This window comes from Dermacentor variabilis, chromosome 3 (genome assembly GCF_050947875.1).
Source record: "Dermacentor variabilis isolate Ectoservices chromosome 3, ASM5094787v1, whole genome shotgun sequence".
In the NCBI taxonomy this organism is placed as follows: Eukaryota; Metazoa; Arthropoda; class Arachnida; order Ixodida; family Ixodidae; genus Dermacentor; species Dermacentor variabilis.
The window spans coordinates 118,761,984-118,781,487 of NC_134570.1; the positions used below are offsets into that span (position 1 = coordinate 118,761,984).

Sequence of the window (19,504 nt, forward strand, 5' to 3'; positions counted from 1 at the left end):
TCGGCGCATTCTAATGTGGAATAAACGTGGTTTCATTCATTCACTTGCATGACGCTCTTATTTGACCATACTTGACCGCCGCGCCAACTGTCTCTCTCACTAGCACGGGAGATGTATGCGAACAGTTGCGGCAAGAAGGCTTTAAACCTCTTTGGGTTGCGACACAACGTAGCTTCAGATGCTAAGTCGTGCTCCCTCAAGGGTTGGAAAAAAAAGCGCTTCTTCCTTTTCGTAGACACTCTCTCTGTACCTTCATTAGCTGTCCTACGCGTCGGTGGCAGGAATAAAAGGCACCAAGGAAGCGGCGAAGACGCACCTTTGTTACCACAGTAACATGATAGTGGCTTAAACACTCAAAGATGTTCAAATTATCCTGCCAGATTTGCCAAGCTTTGAATGCAGTATTCTTGCACGGAGATTTTCGAGCGCGAACCCGCAGCGTGGAAATTCTTCGGAGTCAACGGCTAGTTCCTGCAGTTGTGGCGTCAGATGCCGACCAGATTAAACACGTGTGTGGACAGTGACCCTAAGCAGCCGAGATGCGATGATCAGCGGAGGATTTGCCGAGCAGCCGAGGATTTGACGACGCTGCCATGGTTCGAGGCATGTCCGCTGCGAATGCAATATGCCTAAGTGATCATGCTACCGGCGTTTCGGAAACGTTGACTCCAAAGGCACCCGTTCTTTTCCCGAAGTGAAAAGATAGCGGAGAGCGAGGACACAACGGCGGACATAATGAACGTGACCGAGGAGGAGAACCTCGCCAAGGCAGGTAGCCGAGATGCGGCCACAAGCGGACTGGAATGCGAGGCCTAAACTTCAGCAAGCTTAGGTAAAGAGCCTGAGGATATACCACTGGAACCTTCATCATAACTTGCCGAGGTAACAGACGACCTAGCGAAAGGCGGGGCTATACTGTAACCGGAACTTCTGCACCGGCGGCGGACGGGGACCGGGCCACTGGAAGCGTCCCTTGGAACGCACGTTGTGACTTGGATGCTGACCGCTTCTCCTGCAAGGAACAGCACAGTCTTTCGCTGGACTCCTCCGCGGAACGCCAGTGGCGTTTCCTCTGGAAGGATAGCGACTTCTCACGCACAGAACGCCACCGCGTCGATTTAGCCGTTAAAAGACCTCAGCAAGTGAAGGAGAGAGGCCAAGGAAACACGGTCTGCGCGTTCAGCATGGAAGGACCACCTGCTAAAGCACAACGCGCGCGCGTCTGCGCCAGGCCAATGGCTAATTGGACCAGGATCACGAGCGCTGTCGTCGAGCCGTTTCTGCAGCGCGGCGAGACCAGTCCGCCGTGTGGGCCAGGAGGCGTCTGTCACTGTACCGGGGACTCGAAAGGTAAGCTCCATGCTCTGGACTCACCTCCTCCACATTGCGAAGAAGGCTCCTGAAGCACCGTTTAGATACGGCACACTAAATATGAGCTAGGAATGGCTCCTAGAAAAACATCGGGTAGGGTGTATTAGAGACGCAGCCGCAGTGGGTTGCGTGAAACGTATTGTGCGTGCTGCAGACCATGTATGGGCACTAGGGTACCGAAAGGGCATCACCAAATACTCAAGTTCGATTTGCTCACGCAATAGAGGGATTGCGTGCTTATGCTGCATCTAGGGGGAGGGGATTCGCTGCTCTACTTTTACAAACGTGCTCCTCATCTATTCGTAGTGGGCTTGTTTGTGTTGGAGAAGTCGTTTCGTGCAGCAGGGTAAAAATATGCCCCCCCCCCCCCCGCCCTCCGACTGGTGGTACCCGAGAATGCCCGGCGCCGCTCGTGTCAGCCACTGTTCTTGTAGATGGCTGGGGATCTTGCGCTTGCCTCAACTTTCTATGCTTGTGCTCCCTAAACAGCCGCCTTTTAGCGGACGACTGTTGTTTTACATGCCTTTTTGAAAACCGAATTGAAAATATTTTATTTCAAACATACATGCAAATGGCACGTGCCAGTTCATGTTGGAAGATGATCTTGATGTTTTCAGAAGTAGAGCGATTGAAGAGCAAATGATGCGCTCTTTTCTACAGCCGTGTAGGAAGCATATCTTAGCGTCTGATGTTTTGGGCATGCGGTAGAGAAAAGTGGGAGGGCCACCCGGCCAGACCGGCAGAATGGTGTTGACGTTCACGTCATCGTAATACGCGGTTGTGAGCCAGCAACGGTATAGGCAGGCTTGATGGATTCTTGCTCTTGGTAAAAAACGTTTCTGGAACTATTCAAGAATGTTTCAACATGCTTCTGGTGGATTTATAGTGTGAGACTTTACGTGTAGCGATACCGAGTGGCGCGCTGCGCGTGTGAATGCTCCACGTGCGATACAAGTACGTCAATGTATGCGCACGCGCAACTGGCAAGCTCTCCAAATCGATGGTGTTTAAGGCCGTGAAGCAAGTGAACTAGCAAGGCTCCTGGAGGTGGAACAAAAAAATTTTTCAAGTCTGTTACGTATCTTTACATGCTGTACGTATTAACAGAAATCCCCTGTACTTGCATATTTGTCGCCGATATTATATGTATTTCCACTCGCCTAAACCAATACTATGTTTGCTACTTTTAAATTTTTTTACAATAATTGTCGCAACTGTTGTTTATATTTTTACTTATACGCTGTACACTCTCATACAGTCTTTTACGGTCGCATTACAGTCTTAGACCTTGGGACCTCATACTACATAATATTTCCTTGTACTCTGCTTTGTCTAACAATAAAACAGCTGGCTCTCGCGTAATCGAGAGTAATGTAAGCAAGAAATGACTACCGGCAAAGCCGATTGGTTGGAGATTATACTAGCCACAATCCACTGAGCAAGAAACTTTACGAGTGGAAACTTCGCTGTTGGCGGCGACCAGAAAAGGTAACAACCCGCGGAGCAACTATCGTACTGGTTGTGCCTGGCGGCCTAGAAAGAAATTACAGCCGTTTCAGGTGCCCAGGCAACCAGTCGCGTGTGTTGCTTGTGATCGGCCGCGCTCCTGGCACAAGTTCTACTGAGGGCCACTGACGAGATAAATACTCAGTATTTGACCTGTCCCATCATTTTGCTCGTGAAGTGCTTCTCGCAGATATAATCTTTCAATGTGGGCTGATGGTCGCCCCCCGGGCATCGCCGCAGTTCATGCTTGCACTCGTTCAGGATAATGCATACGTTTGAAGTTGCTCACCTTTCCCTCCAAGATTTGTACCCGCTTTTGCAGTTTTCAACGAAACACCTGCATCCCATCTTAGGCTAGCAAATTCCGAAAAAGGGCATTTGCGCGTAGCAGCGCTGTTAGTATTACGGCACCCTAACAGACACCGAAAAGAACTGTTGCTGTTTGACTCTACGGCGAACAAACACAACGTTACGGCGACACAACGTTACGGCACGGGCGTTCGCTTCCCGAACGCCCGTGCCGTCCGCTTGTCGTCTGCTTTGAGCGGGAGACACGGGTGCTGCCGAACAGAACGCGCCCGAGCTGCCAACCCCGGCGTCTGCTTTTTACTTCGCTCCGGCTTGCATGACGCGCCGCAAGGTGCCGCCACTGCATGAGCTGCGGTCGGCGTATGCTCTTTTTGTGGCTTTATCTGGTCACCCGAGCGCGTATTTCCAATTGCTAGTAGGTACAGCGGGGCGTGGCACTTGCGGAGACGACGGACGTTTGCGCGCATGCGTGAGCAAGAGCGGGTGCGAGAGAAGAAATGTGGGGACTTTTGCTCCTTCAAGATACGACTCTGCCTAGGTACTACGGAGGAGTTTCCTGGAGCGCGTTGTATGCACTTGCCCCTAGGCGTGCCGGCAGAAGTCGCGGGGCACGGTAGTGCTGAACTTAGCACCGCAAGTTGGCCGCTCGACGCAATCATATTTATTCAATCATGTTTGGACTATTGAAAACAACGTGTCATTATTTAGAATTATTGGCGGCGCCTCCAGGACACCAAAGCGGCAACGGGGACATCAAAGCTAGAATCCGGACTGACCCGTGGGTTGGGGCTCCCAGAGGCCTACGCGTGCCAGGGAAGTGTAAGGTCGGCTGTTCGCTATCGCGGACAGCCAATTTTTTATGTGAACACTCCCTAGCACGCTTCGCCCTCCACGGCCCCAACCCACGGGCCGGCCTGGTTCTAGCTTTGATCCCCCCGCTACCGCTTGGGTGCCCCAGAGATCCTGCGCCGCCTGCTTTAATATAACCGCAGGTGCTCTCGTGAGGTCTCCGTTTGCCGGTTACATGTGCCCACCTGGAGCAATGCTTGTAAAACAATCCGATCTATCGTCGCGACGAAAAAAGCATCCCGCGACTTATACAGCACCAGTGAGAACATTGCTCCTTCAGACAAAGCGATGACCAAGCTGCGTCCGCGCCCACTGCCTCCCCGCGCGGGCAGCCAGCGGCGGAGCGTATAAACTAACTCGACCGCACTCTGCAATTCCGGCATGTGTAGGGGACAAACGAATAGAACGCGCGCTAAAATACCTCCTCTGTAATGACTAGGCTGAGTCATATATTCAAGGAGCAAAAGCCCCCAGATTTTCTCTCTCGCGCCCTCTCTTACTCGTGCCTGCGCAGAAACGTCGAGCACCGTCAAAAGCGCCACGTCCGCTGTACCTGCTAGCATTTGTAAAAACGCCACCCGGGCGCGCCCGCGCTGACGGGAGTTTCAACTCCTAAATATTCTTCCTCCGCGCCACATTCTTAAAATGGGCTTAGTGCATGTTCGCAGTGGCACAAACCATCACATCACACCGCATCATGCCATATTGTGCACTGGTCCATATGGACACAACAGTTTCCTGTCAGAGACAGAGCCTCATTTCAAATATCGTCTTGGTCAAACGGCCTTTCACGGCGTGACGGACGCTGCCGGCTTGGATTCTGCCGGACGCTGCGGACGCGCCGCTAAACTCGCGGACCGCTGGCGTTGGAAAGACCACTCAGCGCCGAAAGATGACAATTATTTCGTTTTACTTGTAAAGCTAGAATCACTGCGTATAAATGGTCCACCTTTAAGTTTAAAAAAATACCTATTTCATCGGGAACAATCAGTCTGCATAGGTGGCGTTTATTCAAACTTTAAGGTAGTACCGCATGGCTCAATATTTGGGCCTTTATTGTTTTATATCTACACTAATTATTTACCAGATTGCATTAATCTTCCCAAAGTTGTGTTTAGGCTGATGATACCACCATTTCCGTGTCACTTAATTAGGTAACAACGTTAATCACTAAGCTAAACATAGAATTGACCAAAGCTATACAATGGTGTTATTTAAACAACCTAATTTTGAACTCACTTAAAAGTTGGTTCATGATTTTTCACAGTATTCATACACCATCATTTTATCCCAGTGGTTGATTGTCTAACCTTCGCATAAAATTAAACCATAACTTGAAGTCTAATAATCGTATAGCTTATGTTTATCAAAAAGCTGTTTCTCGTATAGGAGCTCTTATTATCTTATTATTATTAAATCTCGTCTATTTTGTTTCTGTTCACGCCTCACTTTCTGTATACTATGCCTCCATAAATAGTCACATCACATATGGCATTACTTCGTGGGGAAATGCATACAACTGTTACCTTTCGTCCATACAGGACATTCAGAACCAGGTCGTTCGCATTATTACCAACAGTTATGTTTACTCTAATGCTTCTCCGCTCCTTCAGGCTAACTTCATTCCTCCTTTATCTGGCTTGTTTAAATTGCATATACTTATCACTCGATTTAAATTACTTAACAGCTCGCGTGTGAATTAATAGACTCTATGTTGCTCACAAATACGAACAGCACTAGGTTTGCCCACTATAGCAACTTTCTATTACCTAAATGCAACACGAAATATGGCAAAATGACATCCTCTTTCTCGGCGATTAAATTGTGAAATGACTTACCCCATGCCCATAAATCCTCAACATCTTTGCATACATTCAAATATGAACCTAAATACTTCATTTTGTAGAACTAAGTGTTCTGATTAATTTACTTTGTATATAAAGTGTGTACTTCATTTGTTAAATAGGTTTACATAGTTTACATAGATAATATGCGATTTTTCTTAGTTTACGTGTGTCCCTCATTAGATCGAAATCGAATGTATAACTTTCCACTACTCCGTTTACTTTTTATTTACTTGTTGTTTGCATAACATTGCATTGCTGTAATAAATCATTTTGTTCCAATCTTGTTAACCGAGGGTCCCACTGCAGCAGTTTGACTCTGGGACCCTCGCCTAACTATGTATCTTGAATAAACAATAAACTGAACCTGAAACAATAAAAAAGTGTGGTGCCCTCTATCTACCTTTTGAACGTGCTATTCTAAATGACAAATGAAGCTTCAGCGCAATGCCCTGTGTCTGCCTTTTGAACGCCGCTATTGGAAATGATAAATAAAGCTCCGGCGTACCAGAAGTTACAGCTTGACCAATATTGTGAACAAACATGAGGAAGAACTCGGAAGCAATATTGGTAACTTGTTTGGGATGTAACTAGCGTATGTAATGCGGGCTTGACTGGTCGCACAGATAATCTATTTTTGTTCTCGCAACTTGCCCGGACGTTCTTCTGTAAGTGCCAGGATAAACGCTCTGGCTTTTTGCTCAAGGTCACTTCAAGATCACTGACAACAGGAGCTAAAAGCATTTCATGCTTAAAAATTGCGCGCCGGGGATAGTACGAAGGAGCGCGCTCAGCGCGCGGCAATGTACCGCTAGCTAGAGGAATGTGCAGGTAACGTTGAGCGAAGTGGAGATGGAGAAACCAGGCGAAGCGTCGTGGAGGAGGAACGTAGGCCGATGCGCGCTGGGTGGACCTCCCCTCGCCGTTGCTACTGGCGCCCTTTGCCACGGATGCGTAGTATGTTCGTCTCGTGGTAACGCCGTTCTCGCGCGCCGTGCGCTGTGTGTGCGAGTGAAAGCATGCGACGGTGAGCCGGCGATGGCGGCTCAATCTCGCGTGCGCAAGGGCAGGAAGCGTGCCGTGTTCCGTCACGCGCATGGTACCATGGCACCGGAGTAACGGATGGCGCGGGGTCGTTGTACTTGCGCCGCGCGCGCTTTAGCTTGAAAGCACTCAGCTATGGACGCACAGTCTAGGTGCACCGACGCCTCGTAGCTTTGTCTGCGCTGTGTTCTCACAGCTGAGTTTGCGTTGAAGCGATAGACAGCACGTACGTCACTTTGCTCGCTAGTGCTGCCGCCAGCGCGCCCTCTATATTTTTCAAGCCAGCCAGATGCGGTAGAACCGACCGTTCACCACCCTCTGCTATCGTCATTTCCTACTCTCTCCCGACGGATATACCGTTTGCGCCTGTTTTACGGTCGTGGGGGACAGTATCACAGAAGACCTATATAAGCTTAGAGAAGGAAAACTGTACCTTCTACAATGCGGTGGAAATAAGAATAGCGGTGGCGTTGTGAACTATAGAATTCGATCGAGAGATAGCGCTAGTAAAACCAAAACTAATAACATCATTATTACATAGTGAGCAATATGGCCGCTACGATAGTGGCTGGCTGGGCTCGTCACGAGACGTTCATTCGAGGGATCGCCAGCCGTTTGGCCGCAGGCCCGAGTAAGAGCGAGCGCGAGAGAGAAAATCTGGGGACTTTTGTTCCTTGAATATGACACTGTGCCTAGGCACTACGGAGGAGGTTTATTAGCGCATGTTGTAGGCGTTTGTCCCTAGGCGTAATCTCTATTGCGGACATGTTTACCTTCCCCTTGCTTTTGCTGAACCCGAGGGCTTCAAGGACGCCAGTGGAGCCTAAATCGACCGCTGGGCAGACATCTTCACATTCTAATAAAACACGCTCCATCGAATATTTAGCCGTGTTGAGCGCACGTAGGAGAAAAGAAATACAAATAAAAGTATGCGACCGAATTACGCTCGCTTCACTTGCACGCTTCATGCTGGAACGCGCCGCGGTAGATTTTTCGCCCTCTGTGGCGATCGCTGGAACTTGAGCGTGTGCGGGGCCTGAGAGTGCCTAAGAGTGTTGTCTGGATAGCGCCCCATGACGGAAGTCGGAGGAAGACTGACAGACGCAGAGATGGAGCGTCTACTGCTTCTCCACCGGAACGGCAGCGGCGCCCGCTCGAACGCATGCTTGACGCAAGCACTTAGGGTGTACTGGTGTACTACAGCGTCGAATTGCGGCAACTCACTGAGAAATTTGGGGAACTCTTAAGCTTCACCTTTAAGAGTGGAACGCGATAGATTTCGAACATCCTTGACTGCTTGTCACGCATCCCGGCAAGCGCAACTTTCTTGTGGATGCGTGTAGGCGAGCGCGATGGTCTTGGTGCAAGGAACCGTGCAGGCCGCGTCGCTCGGAACAAGGGCTTCTGTTTTATTTTCAGCGTAACAGACTTTTGCTAGTATATTCAAATTAAACTCCGACGCCCTCATGTCCGTAGCTTGTTCTTAGGTCGTACTTTACGATTTTTCTGACGTATTAAATTAGTTCAGTAACGCATCTGCACCACACGGAGGGACTGCGGGGTTGTGGTTCGGAATCATTTTTCACCAAGCGACGTCCAACGCCGACGTCGGAGTTTTTACGACGAGGCGCCGTTAACTCTGTCGCGTTAATAAGACTCACCAACGGCTTCCATTGGGGAGCAACCTAATGTATTGGCGTTGATAAAATAGGAGGCAATGCTGCCGCGATTCCTCACGCCAGAGTTTTGACAGCGAGTGTCCCCGCTCACGGAGTGCAGGCACTTGGTGTTTACCTCTGGAGCAAGAAGAAGAAGCTCAAGGCGTGCAGACGTGCGTCGATCGGCTCCGTGATTTCGAAGTTTCCAAGCGCCCAAGATCTCCTGGCACCACGGGGATCAACGGCATGTCTTTGTAGACATCAAGGGGACTCAGCGGAATCGAATATCGGTGAGCCGCAGTTTTTAAGATCAACGAGGGCCCTATTCGGCCACGCCGATGGTAGGGTTAGCCCAAAAGCCGAACGCTGGCGCGTGGGATCTCAGAGACCCGCAAGCAGCCACCGTGTTGACGGTGAGCTTTGGGGGTGACCCAGCCCGGAACGCTACGATCGCGGTAGACCCAGGCACGAGTGCCCATCAACCCACCGACACCAAAACCATGGAAATTGTATCCGAGAGTCACCCGAGACCCATGCCTGACGAGGCCTTGCCCGGGCCGTCTCCCGTCCTCTCAGTGCAGCTCCACAATCAAGAATCCCAGTGGGAAACGGTCGTTTCCCTTCATCGGAAACGCCACCTGCAAAAACAACTATCCACTGGTAAGCAAGACCCAGTCGGGCGAACCCCGGCATCGAAAACCATGCCGTTAGGGCTAGCTCTAACCCACGCGCTAGCCGCCGACGCGAAAATCACGTCGCGAGCTACCTGCGAGAAGCGCGGAGCCGGAACACCTATTTCTGAAGACGTGGCTGCAAGGAGCAAGCCTCGTCGACGCGGGCCTCCACTCCCGCTCACTGAGTGGCCAAGGCGAGCGTCCAAGCCACCAGAGGCGCGCCGACCTGCAAGGGGGACAACTTCATTGTCAGCCTGCGACGCGACTCGAACATCATCATCGTGAGCACCCCTCACCAGGCCACGGCGGCCACCTTCATGAAAATTATGAGCCTCACCTTTCACGGAAGGTCACACCCTGTGAAGGTGTACCTATCAACACCCGAGGGCCTGCTTAAAGGTGTCGTACACGGCATAGACGCAGGCACCGACGAAGAAGAGCTTATGGCGAATCTTCGGGTCCCCACACATGGAGTCCGCATCGTGCGGGCCCGTATGGTCGGACAATCCCAAACAGCCCTACTCTACTTCTAGGGATCCCAGGTGCCTAGATTTGTGTGCTTCCACGGAGGGGAGATGCCTTGCCGAGACTACCAGCCGACAAGGCAGTTCTTCATCTGTAGAACCACCGGACACCGGTCACACGTCTACCCCAACCCAACGGTTCGTGCGTGCAACATTTGCAACCACTTTAATCCAGACGCCGGACACACTTGTCTTCCGAAGTGCACCCTGTGCGGAGGGGCCCATCTCATCGCCACAAAACAATGCAACAGCAAGCTCGAGCGCATTCCGCCCAAATGGAAGCCTGCCTCCACCACCACACTCAAAACCCAACGACAGCCCCACCCGACCACTCAGTCGACCAAGGAGGCTGACCTTCACCCGCGGTGGTTCAACTCGGAGTGGGAAGATTCCGACTTCCTTCGACTACTCGGAGTCTTCGAGCATCTACGGATCCCGGTCCGGTTCCAACCCGAGGTCCAGACCTCGCTCCTGCTTTTGCCCCCGGCGTCACTTTCGGTCGCCCAGACGGCGCTCTAGCAGGCAGCACCACCCACCGCGGCATTCAAAGACAAGTGGCCCCAGCAGCACCAACGAAAGACCAAGGGAGTCTCAATCAAGAGGACTATTACCAAGGAACACGAGGTAAGCTGGTCAGCAGTAGCCTCCCCCTCGAATATAAAACCACAGGCGCCAGCATCTATGAAATTTGAACAGGAACTTTCGAGCATGCGCGCACAGATACAAATACTCACACAAGAAAACAGACAACTCAAACAACAAGTTATACAGCTCACACAAATACCACAAGAGATGGCTCCACACTAGGCCGTCATTAACCTGCAAACCCATACCTATGCCATCTGCACCCAGGTGCAAATCTTCATGAACGCTACACGCGCCCACATCGAACAAATAACACGGACTGCAATACAATGCACAGAGGCAGCAATAAAACACATGGAGGCCACTGTAGACAGGAAGCTTAAGAACCAGCTTCACTCCATAAAACTACGAAAGACACTACGCCAGAGCCTTTGCAAGGACACATCTGTGGTAGGACCGAACCAGATCATATCATCACCGACCACAACATTGAACAATGCTTAGACCATACAGGCAAGTCAAAGAAAACTTAGAAATTTCACAATGGGACTGCCGTGGGTACCGAAGGAAGAAAGGGCTGCTGACACTATTGATAGATCATTCCTCAAAGGCACCGGAGGTCACAGCCCTACAAGAGCCCGGTACCCGACTAACACTACATGGCTACGAAGAATACCACACAAGTCAAGACTACAAGTGGAAGGTAGCCACACTAGTAAACAAACATCACAACCATACAACACGAACCCATAGACGACGTGGACGTACTACACGTACTCCTCAAAATAGTATACAAAGGCAACCAGAAACAGGGCACCTTCGTCCTCAACATTTACTTCGCCCCCCCCCCAACCAAAGGCGGGCAAGCATAGGCAAACTGTTTACGGGCACCCTCCACCTCGCTAAAGACAGCCCCTTAGTAATGATAGGCGACTTCAACGCTTAGAACACGCTGTGGGGGTTCCCGAGGCAGGACGGGAAGGGTCTCCAGCTAGAAACACGAATTGAACAGTGTCACCTCACACTCTTCACAGACCCGAAAATTATTGGCGCTAGGGTTACACAACACCCTTAGCGAACTGACAGAAGCCCTTTATGTCTCGCAACAACAGAGACTTGCGCGGACTCGCACAGGCAGGCAGGTACTACAAACCTTGGGTTTCCAAGCTGTAACAACACGAACCCAAGAAACCTGCTCGATACCTTGTCGCGTCCAGGACAGGTATTACGTTGTCCCGATACCAGGCAACATGTACCCTAACATACACTCCTGCAAAAGGAGTGCAAAGACCCAGTACATGGACAAAGAATTCAGGTTGCATATGGACATGAACGATTGTACATGGACGTCGCCATTTATGGGACAAACAACAAGGGCGCAGTAGCAGTGGTATGCGACCATCGAGACCACGTTACCTCCGCTGTATCGACCCGCCCCATCGAAGGCCAGCACGCAAACAAACCACTGAAGATCCTCACGGATTCCCAGCAAGCCTGGCGCAACTTCCTACAGGGAAGAATGGGAAGACCAGCTGCACAAGGCCTAGCCCAAATACTCAAGAAGGACCCTGAGGGCATCACCAACCAAACGATCATCTGGATACCGGGCCACACTAGCATCACGGGCGACCTGCAGACTGACAGACAGCTCGAGGATTCGTGCATAACCGAGCACTCATCATGCCGGCTGCAGAAGATCTGGACCCTGTCGACCTCGAGTATTCAACCATCGTGAACTAACACAGAGGGAGTCGCTTGTGATATCCACCACCCCATCGAAATCTAAAGACAGAGGTGCCGCTGCCTGACGTAGGCTCCAGACAGGCACTTACACGAACCTACACATATTACATCGCACACCCCACAGCCTACAGAGACAAATGGCCGTGGTGCGGGGCCACATCAACCCTATACCACATTACGTGGGAGTGCACACTACACAACATAGAACACCCCGACACGAGCACCACGAGGGAGCAATGGGAGGCACTGCTGTCCAACTCGGCCCTCGACGACCTGCTCGACCTGATACAGGGAGCTGACAAGATGGCAAGAGCGAGCGAAGTCGTCGACTAGGAGCCCCGACCATTAGCGATTCTTCTGATTATTATTTTAACAAAGTTTATCTATTCATCTATTGTTTACCTCTGCGCACTGACACCATGCTAGGTAATTTAAATAGTAAGCGAATATTTACGACGGGTCGTTCTACTCCGGTGGTTGCAGCGCGTAGCGCGGCCTCGAGAGCCCCGTCTTGAATACGATGTGTGGTGCAGACAGTGTGGGCGTAAAGGCGCAGCGAGCACCGATAGGGTCGTGTGCGCTGTAGCACCAATACGCTTGCGCCTCACCCGCGTTCACGAAGTGAAACGCCATTGTAATTTTTTTCGAACCTTGTGGCAGTATGTATGCATCAATAGTCGACTTGTTTTGGTCGGAGATTTTCATTGTTTTATGAGTGCATGTGACAGATAAATTTGTCACACTGCTCAAGCCACAAGCAGTGGTGTTTCGTTACAGAAGATTGTTGAGCATGAGCTCGACTGTACTGCATGTAGTGCTTGAAGGGCTTGAAGATTTGAAGTTCACCCCTTTGGAGGGCGTCAGGCATATCGTATTATACCTAATGTAGTTGTCAATGGACACGATTGCAAGAAGTCACTGTTATGGTGTTTTGCGAATTAAATTTTCCAATCACTTTCCCGGTAAATGTCACAAAGTTCAAAGAAAGCAAGCAAACGTTCTTCATTAGAACTACGGAGAAAAGATCATACGCATCGATGAATCGTTCAAGCTGGCAGTGATAGTGGAAAGATGAGAACATCCATGAGGATTGTATAGGTGAAATAGAACCGAGTGAGCAATCAGCCAACGCCTAAGAATAAAACCGAAAGAGGCAACATTTCTATGCATAAATAAAAAAAATGTCAGTTTCACCCGAACGCGAAGCATTTAAAACGATAGCAATGTTAAGCGTTGCGTTGAAGGCGTCTTGGAACGCCTGCGCGATGAGGAGCGTGTACGATGGGAGTGTGATAGTGGCCATGCAAGCATCGCACCTACTCTCTATCTCACAAGTCGTTTGCAGCGCTGCTGCAAGTACGAGGCGTAGATAGGCAATTATCCTTGCGCGGCAAGATATAGTTCCAGGCTCAACTGTCTAATGGCAGGAGTATAGAGTTTTGTTTTTGCTTGGTACATGATCCATTCCAAAGATAGGTGACATGTTAGGACGTTTGCGCACGCGCGTCGATACCGTGAATTCAGCAGTCGCTGAGCAGACGACGCGGCCCGAATGAACATCGGTGAAGGTGCATGCGATCTTCTTATTGTCTAAGGAGTACAGATGTTGGCGAGACGAGACCGAAGGTACACCATCGGCATTTTTCAGCGCGCACAGAAAGGATTACATAAATATAGCTCGACATTTACTCCAGGTTCCGCACAGTCTGCAGTGCATGCACCAAAGTGTGGGTGTGGTATGCATACAGCTGTCTAGAGGGAACGCTTGTGTGTGTGCAAAGTGGTCATACCAGGAGTTGCAAGCGAGAGCGCTCCCCTGGCTCTGGTAGAGCTAACTGAGCGGAGCGTGACGGTAGGTCCACTTGGCTTCAATGGTTTTTGAGCCAAACGCACTCCGCGGCTGTGCAGGCCTCAAGCGCCGGCCGCGCATGCGCCGTCAATAGTAGGACAGCCAGCGCGACAACGGCTATGGCGTAAATGCGCCATGAGCGTTGGGTTATCACGATGAAACTTAACAAAAGGAGCTTCAGAAGAGGCTTGACTAACGGATACCTTTTAAATGCTAGAAACAGGGCGTATCAATAGAAGCCAACAAACAGTGGCACCAAGGATAACATAGGGGAAATTACATTGGCTAAATAAATGAAATAAAGAAATGATGTATTAATGGAAATGAAACTAGATGAAAAAACAACTTGCCGCAAGTAGGGAACGATCCCCCGTCTTTCGCATTACGCGTGCCATGCTCGCTACCAATCGAGCTACCGCGGCGTCGTTTCCCCATCCACTTTCTTGGGTATTTATGTTTATTAGTAGAACCCTGGGAGTGTTAGCCAGCGCCACCACTCACAAACCTTGGCGGCGGATGTGGAAGATCCTTTCTGCCGCAGGCGTCACGAGAACGTGACACCTGGTAAAGCAAAGCACGCGTAATGCGAAAGACGGGGGTCGTTCCCCACCTGCAACAAGTTGTTTTTTCATCCACTTTCATTTCCATTAACTTATTTCTTTATTTCATCTATTACGTACAAGTAATTTCCCCTATGTTTTCCTTGGTGTCAGTGTTTGTTGGCTTCTTACAATATTATTACTAAAAATCGGGTCCCTCGGTTAACCCCTTTTCTTCTATTTTATAAGGAGTGTCTCGAATCCGGCACCATTGATGCCTTCAGGTAGCATGTGTGGGTTTATTGACCAGATGCCATCACCCAAAAAGATCCCGTCCTCGTAACGCTTGCGGCTGAAAGAATGTCCCACATCCGCCGCCAAGGATTGTGAGTGGTTGTGCTGGCTACCACTCCTGGGGTTTTACTAGGAAACAAATACCCAAGCAAGTGGATGGGCAAACGGCGCCGCGGTATCTCAATTGTTAGAGTGTCGCACGCGTAATACGAAAGACGTGAGATCGTTCCCCACCCTCAGCAAGTTGTTTATTCATCCACTTTCATTTCCATTGATTCATCGTTTCTTTATTTCATTTGTTAAGCACAAGTAATTTCTCCTATGTTGTCCTTGGTGTCCGTGTGTGTTGGCTTCTTATGATATGATTAATAAAACTCGGGGCTTCCGGTTAGCCCCCTTTCTTCTCGTTTAGAAACCAGGCGTGTACTCCGGAGACCTTTGCAGTATCAAACAAAAACTAGTTCTTTATGACGAGGAGCGTTATCGCGGAGCGCTCGAAAGCAGACGCATTGACTTCAGGTGAAGACCCAAGAGAAGGCGCACTAGGATTTAAAAAAGAAAAGGGGAAAAGAAGGACATGGGCGCAGGGAAATTATACACAGGGTATCCAGACTATTATGCACGAGGATTTAAATATATACGAATGCCTCATAGCTGGACAGAACCATGCGAGGATATTGTTGTTCGCCATCGCTTCGAGATACTCAGACTATCGTTTGCATTAGGCCTAATTGAGCAATTAGTTTTATTTGTTCAATCAAGTTGCCAAATATTATAGTTGGATGATAAGTGTCAATGAGAAAACTGTAGAGCATTATCAAAAACTCCTGATACAGCTTTATGTTTTTCAATACGTGCTATATAAAAGTCTTTTTAGAGCCTGAAAGTAGCCCGCGAATGCACACAAAGCTTTCAAGCTGTCTATGTGGCAGCTTTTCCTGCATGCCCCTCGCGTCATGTACTGATGCAAATAACGTCATTGTCATTGTCATTGTCAAATTACCATGCCACTGACCGCTCGAGGCAATTGCCCTGGAACCTTCAACAAATCATACATAAACGCCGACGCACTTCACTCGCATATCAGATTTCGGCAATCGCGGACTGTGCTCATTGCTGTCGTTGTGGTTCGAGTGTCACTTGCATGTGTAGGCACACAAGGCGGGCTTAAAAGGACACTAAAGCGAGAAAAAGATATATTGGTGCCGTCCTTTATTAAATTGTCGTTCTGCAGTACTAGAAAAACTACTCTTCCATTACGGAGATATTTGATAAACATCGAAAGACAAATAAACGAAAGAAGGGTGGCGACAATGCCTAGTATTTCGCGCACCACCCAGCCGTGACGTCAGGGATTTTGACAGCGTCTGCTAGAGCCTAGTTGACTTTTGTAGCGTAAAGCTACACTACGCGGGTTGGAGCCGAGCTTCGCGTGCTCCTGCGTCTGCCATACTGCGCATGCGCGAGAGCCGCGTGACGTCACGAGAGACGCAGCTGCGCAACGCCACCTAGTTTAGGTGGCGTTGAGCTGTGTCGCCCTCGCCACCGCCGACTGCGGCGCCTTCCAGAGGTCTGACGTCGCAGTCCCCGCAGACCGGTGCCGTGTGCGCCCGCTGCTACATTTACGATTGCGGCGCCGCGCGGCACGGCGCATGCGCGAAGACGGTGCAGCATGCGTATAAATGCGCGGGAGAGACGGTTGATGCAGCGCGCTCGACATGGCGGTTAAGGAGAGTCGAGCCGCTGCCCTTCGGCGTAAAAGACTGGAAAACCGAAATTCTTCAGACCCCGAGGCTGTCGCTTGGCAATTGGCCGTCAAGCGTCGAAAGAGCGAGCGTGCCAAGGCAAGACATGCGGTCGAGACGCCGGAGCAACGCGAAGAACGCCTAACGAAAAGACGTCGCCAAGAAGCTCAACGCCGTGCTATGGCCTCCCAACAACAGCGGCAGCATCACGAGAGTGTCACAGACGATCGCAACACTCGTCGGTGCTCGATCTGATTACAAGGCCAAACAAGGTCATAGCCGGATAAGCTAAGGTTAGCAAGCAAGGCAAGAGATTGACCAAGCCTAACCATACCTTTACGCTACGTATATCCGGGCATAGCTGAGCTAAGTTGCCATTTTTTTATTTGTGATCATCTATCGCATTGTATTTTAAAGGAGCCAAGAAAACTCAGTTAACAAGGCTAAAAAAATTCCAGTGAGCCCCACAGTGGCATGACGCGAAAAAAAATTATTAAGGTCTGTGGTGTCAAATTGACGCCGCTGGGGTTTCAACTCGATATTAAAAATTGAAAGGTCGACTATCATTTTTTTTTCTAATCATGAGCCTATTTCCAAGAAAATAACGAAATCAAGTTCTGAATAGAATACTTATTAGCCTAAACGATTCTAGTGTTTTAATTTCATGTCTCTTTAACGCTTGTGAAAAGAATGCATGCGACACCAAGGAATAAATATTTCTTTGTGCGAGCTTTATGCGGGAGATTCACTGTCTCTCGGAAGCTCTCTAGAAGGTGCTGATTTTTTCTTTTCTTTGGGAGTCACTTTGTTTTATCTGTGGGAAACCAGGAACGTACTATTGATTGTGTAACTGTAAATTGTTGGCAAGGGGGGTGTATTTTTGGGACGTACATCAATGCACCACAGAAAAGTTTTTTATGACCTCTTTTATTGTTAACGTGACGTTTTGTTTTACCATTCCTAATATCTGGTTACTCATGGATGTAGTAAGACGAAAAAGGTAACAGACAGAAAACGCGATTTTAGGTTAATAGTACAGGTTACCAAATAGACTAAACATCATTCAGATGAACCAAATAATACAAAGAAAGCGACCATCTCAGGTGGTTCATAAGTGTCTGGTACGTATATAAAAAGACAGAACTCAGTATTGTCTTACTGTATTTCTTGTTCAAAGAAAAGAAAATTTTGGCCTAGTCCATGGTTAGAACGCCGGCCCCTTATGCTGACGGACCGAAGTTCGATCCCACCTTTCAATTTATGTTTCTTTTTTTTTTATCTTGATTGCCGAGGAGGTGTGAGGCAGGAACCTACATATTGCAAAGTGTCTTTAGTGAGCAAGAGAATGCAATAAAGAAGATCAGCGAGTAGTTCTCATGGCATGAACATCACCTGCGCTCCGAGCACTGATATGAGAGAAAGCAGGGAAAAGACAAAGCATGTGGGCGGTCGCCGAGGAAATGTCAGAGAACGATGGCTGCGGGTGGAGTGACTCGCCACCTAGCATTAATTCCTTCGAGCATTTCGTTTCATTTTTTTTCCGCTTTGATTCAGCGCTTAACCTTCCTTTTTGAGGTACAACCGTCATTTCATGTGCGTAGAAGGTTCCAGGTGATGGGCATACGCACTTTAAGCACTCGGTACCTGCACTGTCAAACTTCAGTGATCGAATGCGATGTGCGTGTGCTCGCGATCACCCAAAATGCAACTTATGTGAACTTCTCTGTATGAACATCTCTGTATGGGGCACATGTACTTTGTGAGAAGAGCCCCCGCCTTAGTTGTGTCTCTGTACTATTCCCAATTTTCTGCAGGTAATGGCGCTGCTACAGTTTGGGACAGAAGCCTGTATCGCTATGCGTTGTCTGCACCGCCAGAGCAGAGTGACACCGAAGATGGCGAACCTGTTTCCAACTTGGGTTTCTACTCGAAGCTTCCTAGGGAAGGAAGAAGCGGCCGAAAAGACCAGATCCAAGACAGCACGCCAGCTGCTCGCAGTCAAGCCAATGGGTCCCCAGCGGAGGGTGCCCGGTTTTCTGCTTGCCTCGAGAACGAAGACGGTGTCGACTGGGACGAACTAGTCGCTCGCCTCGATCTCAGTTTCCTTGACGAATAGGCAAGAAAACGTGTTTGAAAAAAAAAAAAGCGGCCTCAATTCGGAACATGTAATCCACAACGGGACCTGCCACATTACTCGCATGTAGTGGTTATTGCCACTGACGGAGTCGGTCAGCCTTAGCCTCACATTGACATAAATTATGCGTCCGTATACCCGTGCTTTAGTTAAATTTAAAGCGCGCCATTTATGTTCGTGTGTTAAGAGTAACAAATGGCTATATGAAAAAAAAATGTTTATGTGCAACACAAGCAGAGTTTTATCATTTCTATACGGGAAACAAATTCATCAGCCTCGTTTATATCTGCTACAATAAAACAGAAATTCAAATATAGGCTTTCTCAAATATTATCAGAAATGAGGGTTAAACAGATGACTTCACGTGAGATGCTAACTTCTAAAAATAAAAAGAAAACGAGAGTAACACTGTGCCGATGAACTTATAAACTGGGCTTTGTATATGTATTGAACGCTACAAAAATCGCACACCGCTTGTGCCCCATTCCTTGTTCTGTTCTTTCTGTATCTAACTTGACACGTTTACGAATAATAAACCCTCCCCTGCTGTTGTATCCTCAGAATCTTTCATCAGACTTCCCACCTGTGGCAACATCATTTTGCGCTTGTGGTACCTCAGTCAACATTATGAGCAACTAGCCAACCCCACGCATTCGAAACAAGCTCAACCTCCTACAGATTGGTATCAACCAACGTTCTGCTTATATCAGTCGTGCTATGATTGCGTGCACTGAATACGCAAGTGGCTCTGCTTGAAAACACTTCGAGCAGCATGCTTGCCATCCAGACCGACTTGTGTAACCGAGATTCAAGCTTTGCAATGCCAGAACATAACC

General features: G+C 49.1%; 1 protein-coding gene across 1 annotated transcript; it reads left to right on the forward strand.

The window, feature by feature from the left end:
• The first annotated feature begins 1,057 nt into the window (after nucleotides 1-1,057).
• Nucleotides 1,058-19,203, forward strand: LOC142574129 (uncharacterized). Its single transcript, XM_075683283.1, has 2 exons — nucleotides 1,058-1,350; nucleotides 18,349-19,203. Exons 1-2 carry the CDS (start codon nucleotides 1,185-1,187, stop codon nucleotides 18,648-18,650), a joined length of 468 nt encoding a protein of 155 aa, XP_075539398.1. The 5' UTR covers nucleotides 1,058-1,184; the 3' UTR covers nucleotides 18,651-19,203.
• The last annotated feature ends 301 nt before the right edge of the window (nucleotides 19,204-19,504 follow it).

Bases quoted from the DNA above. Each gene is read 5' to 3' on its own strand.
- LOC142574129 (XM_075683283.1), top strand. From the start codon at position 1,185: ATGGAAGGACCACCTGCTAAAGCACAACGCGCGCGCGTCTGCGCCAGG. The intron at 1,351-18,348 runs GTAAGCTCCATG...AATTTTCTGCAG, and splicing joins CTGTACCGGGGACTCGAAAG to GTAATGGCGCTGCTACAGTT.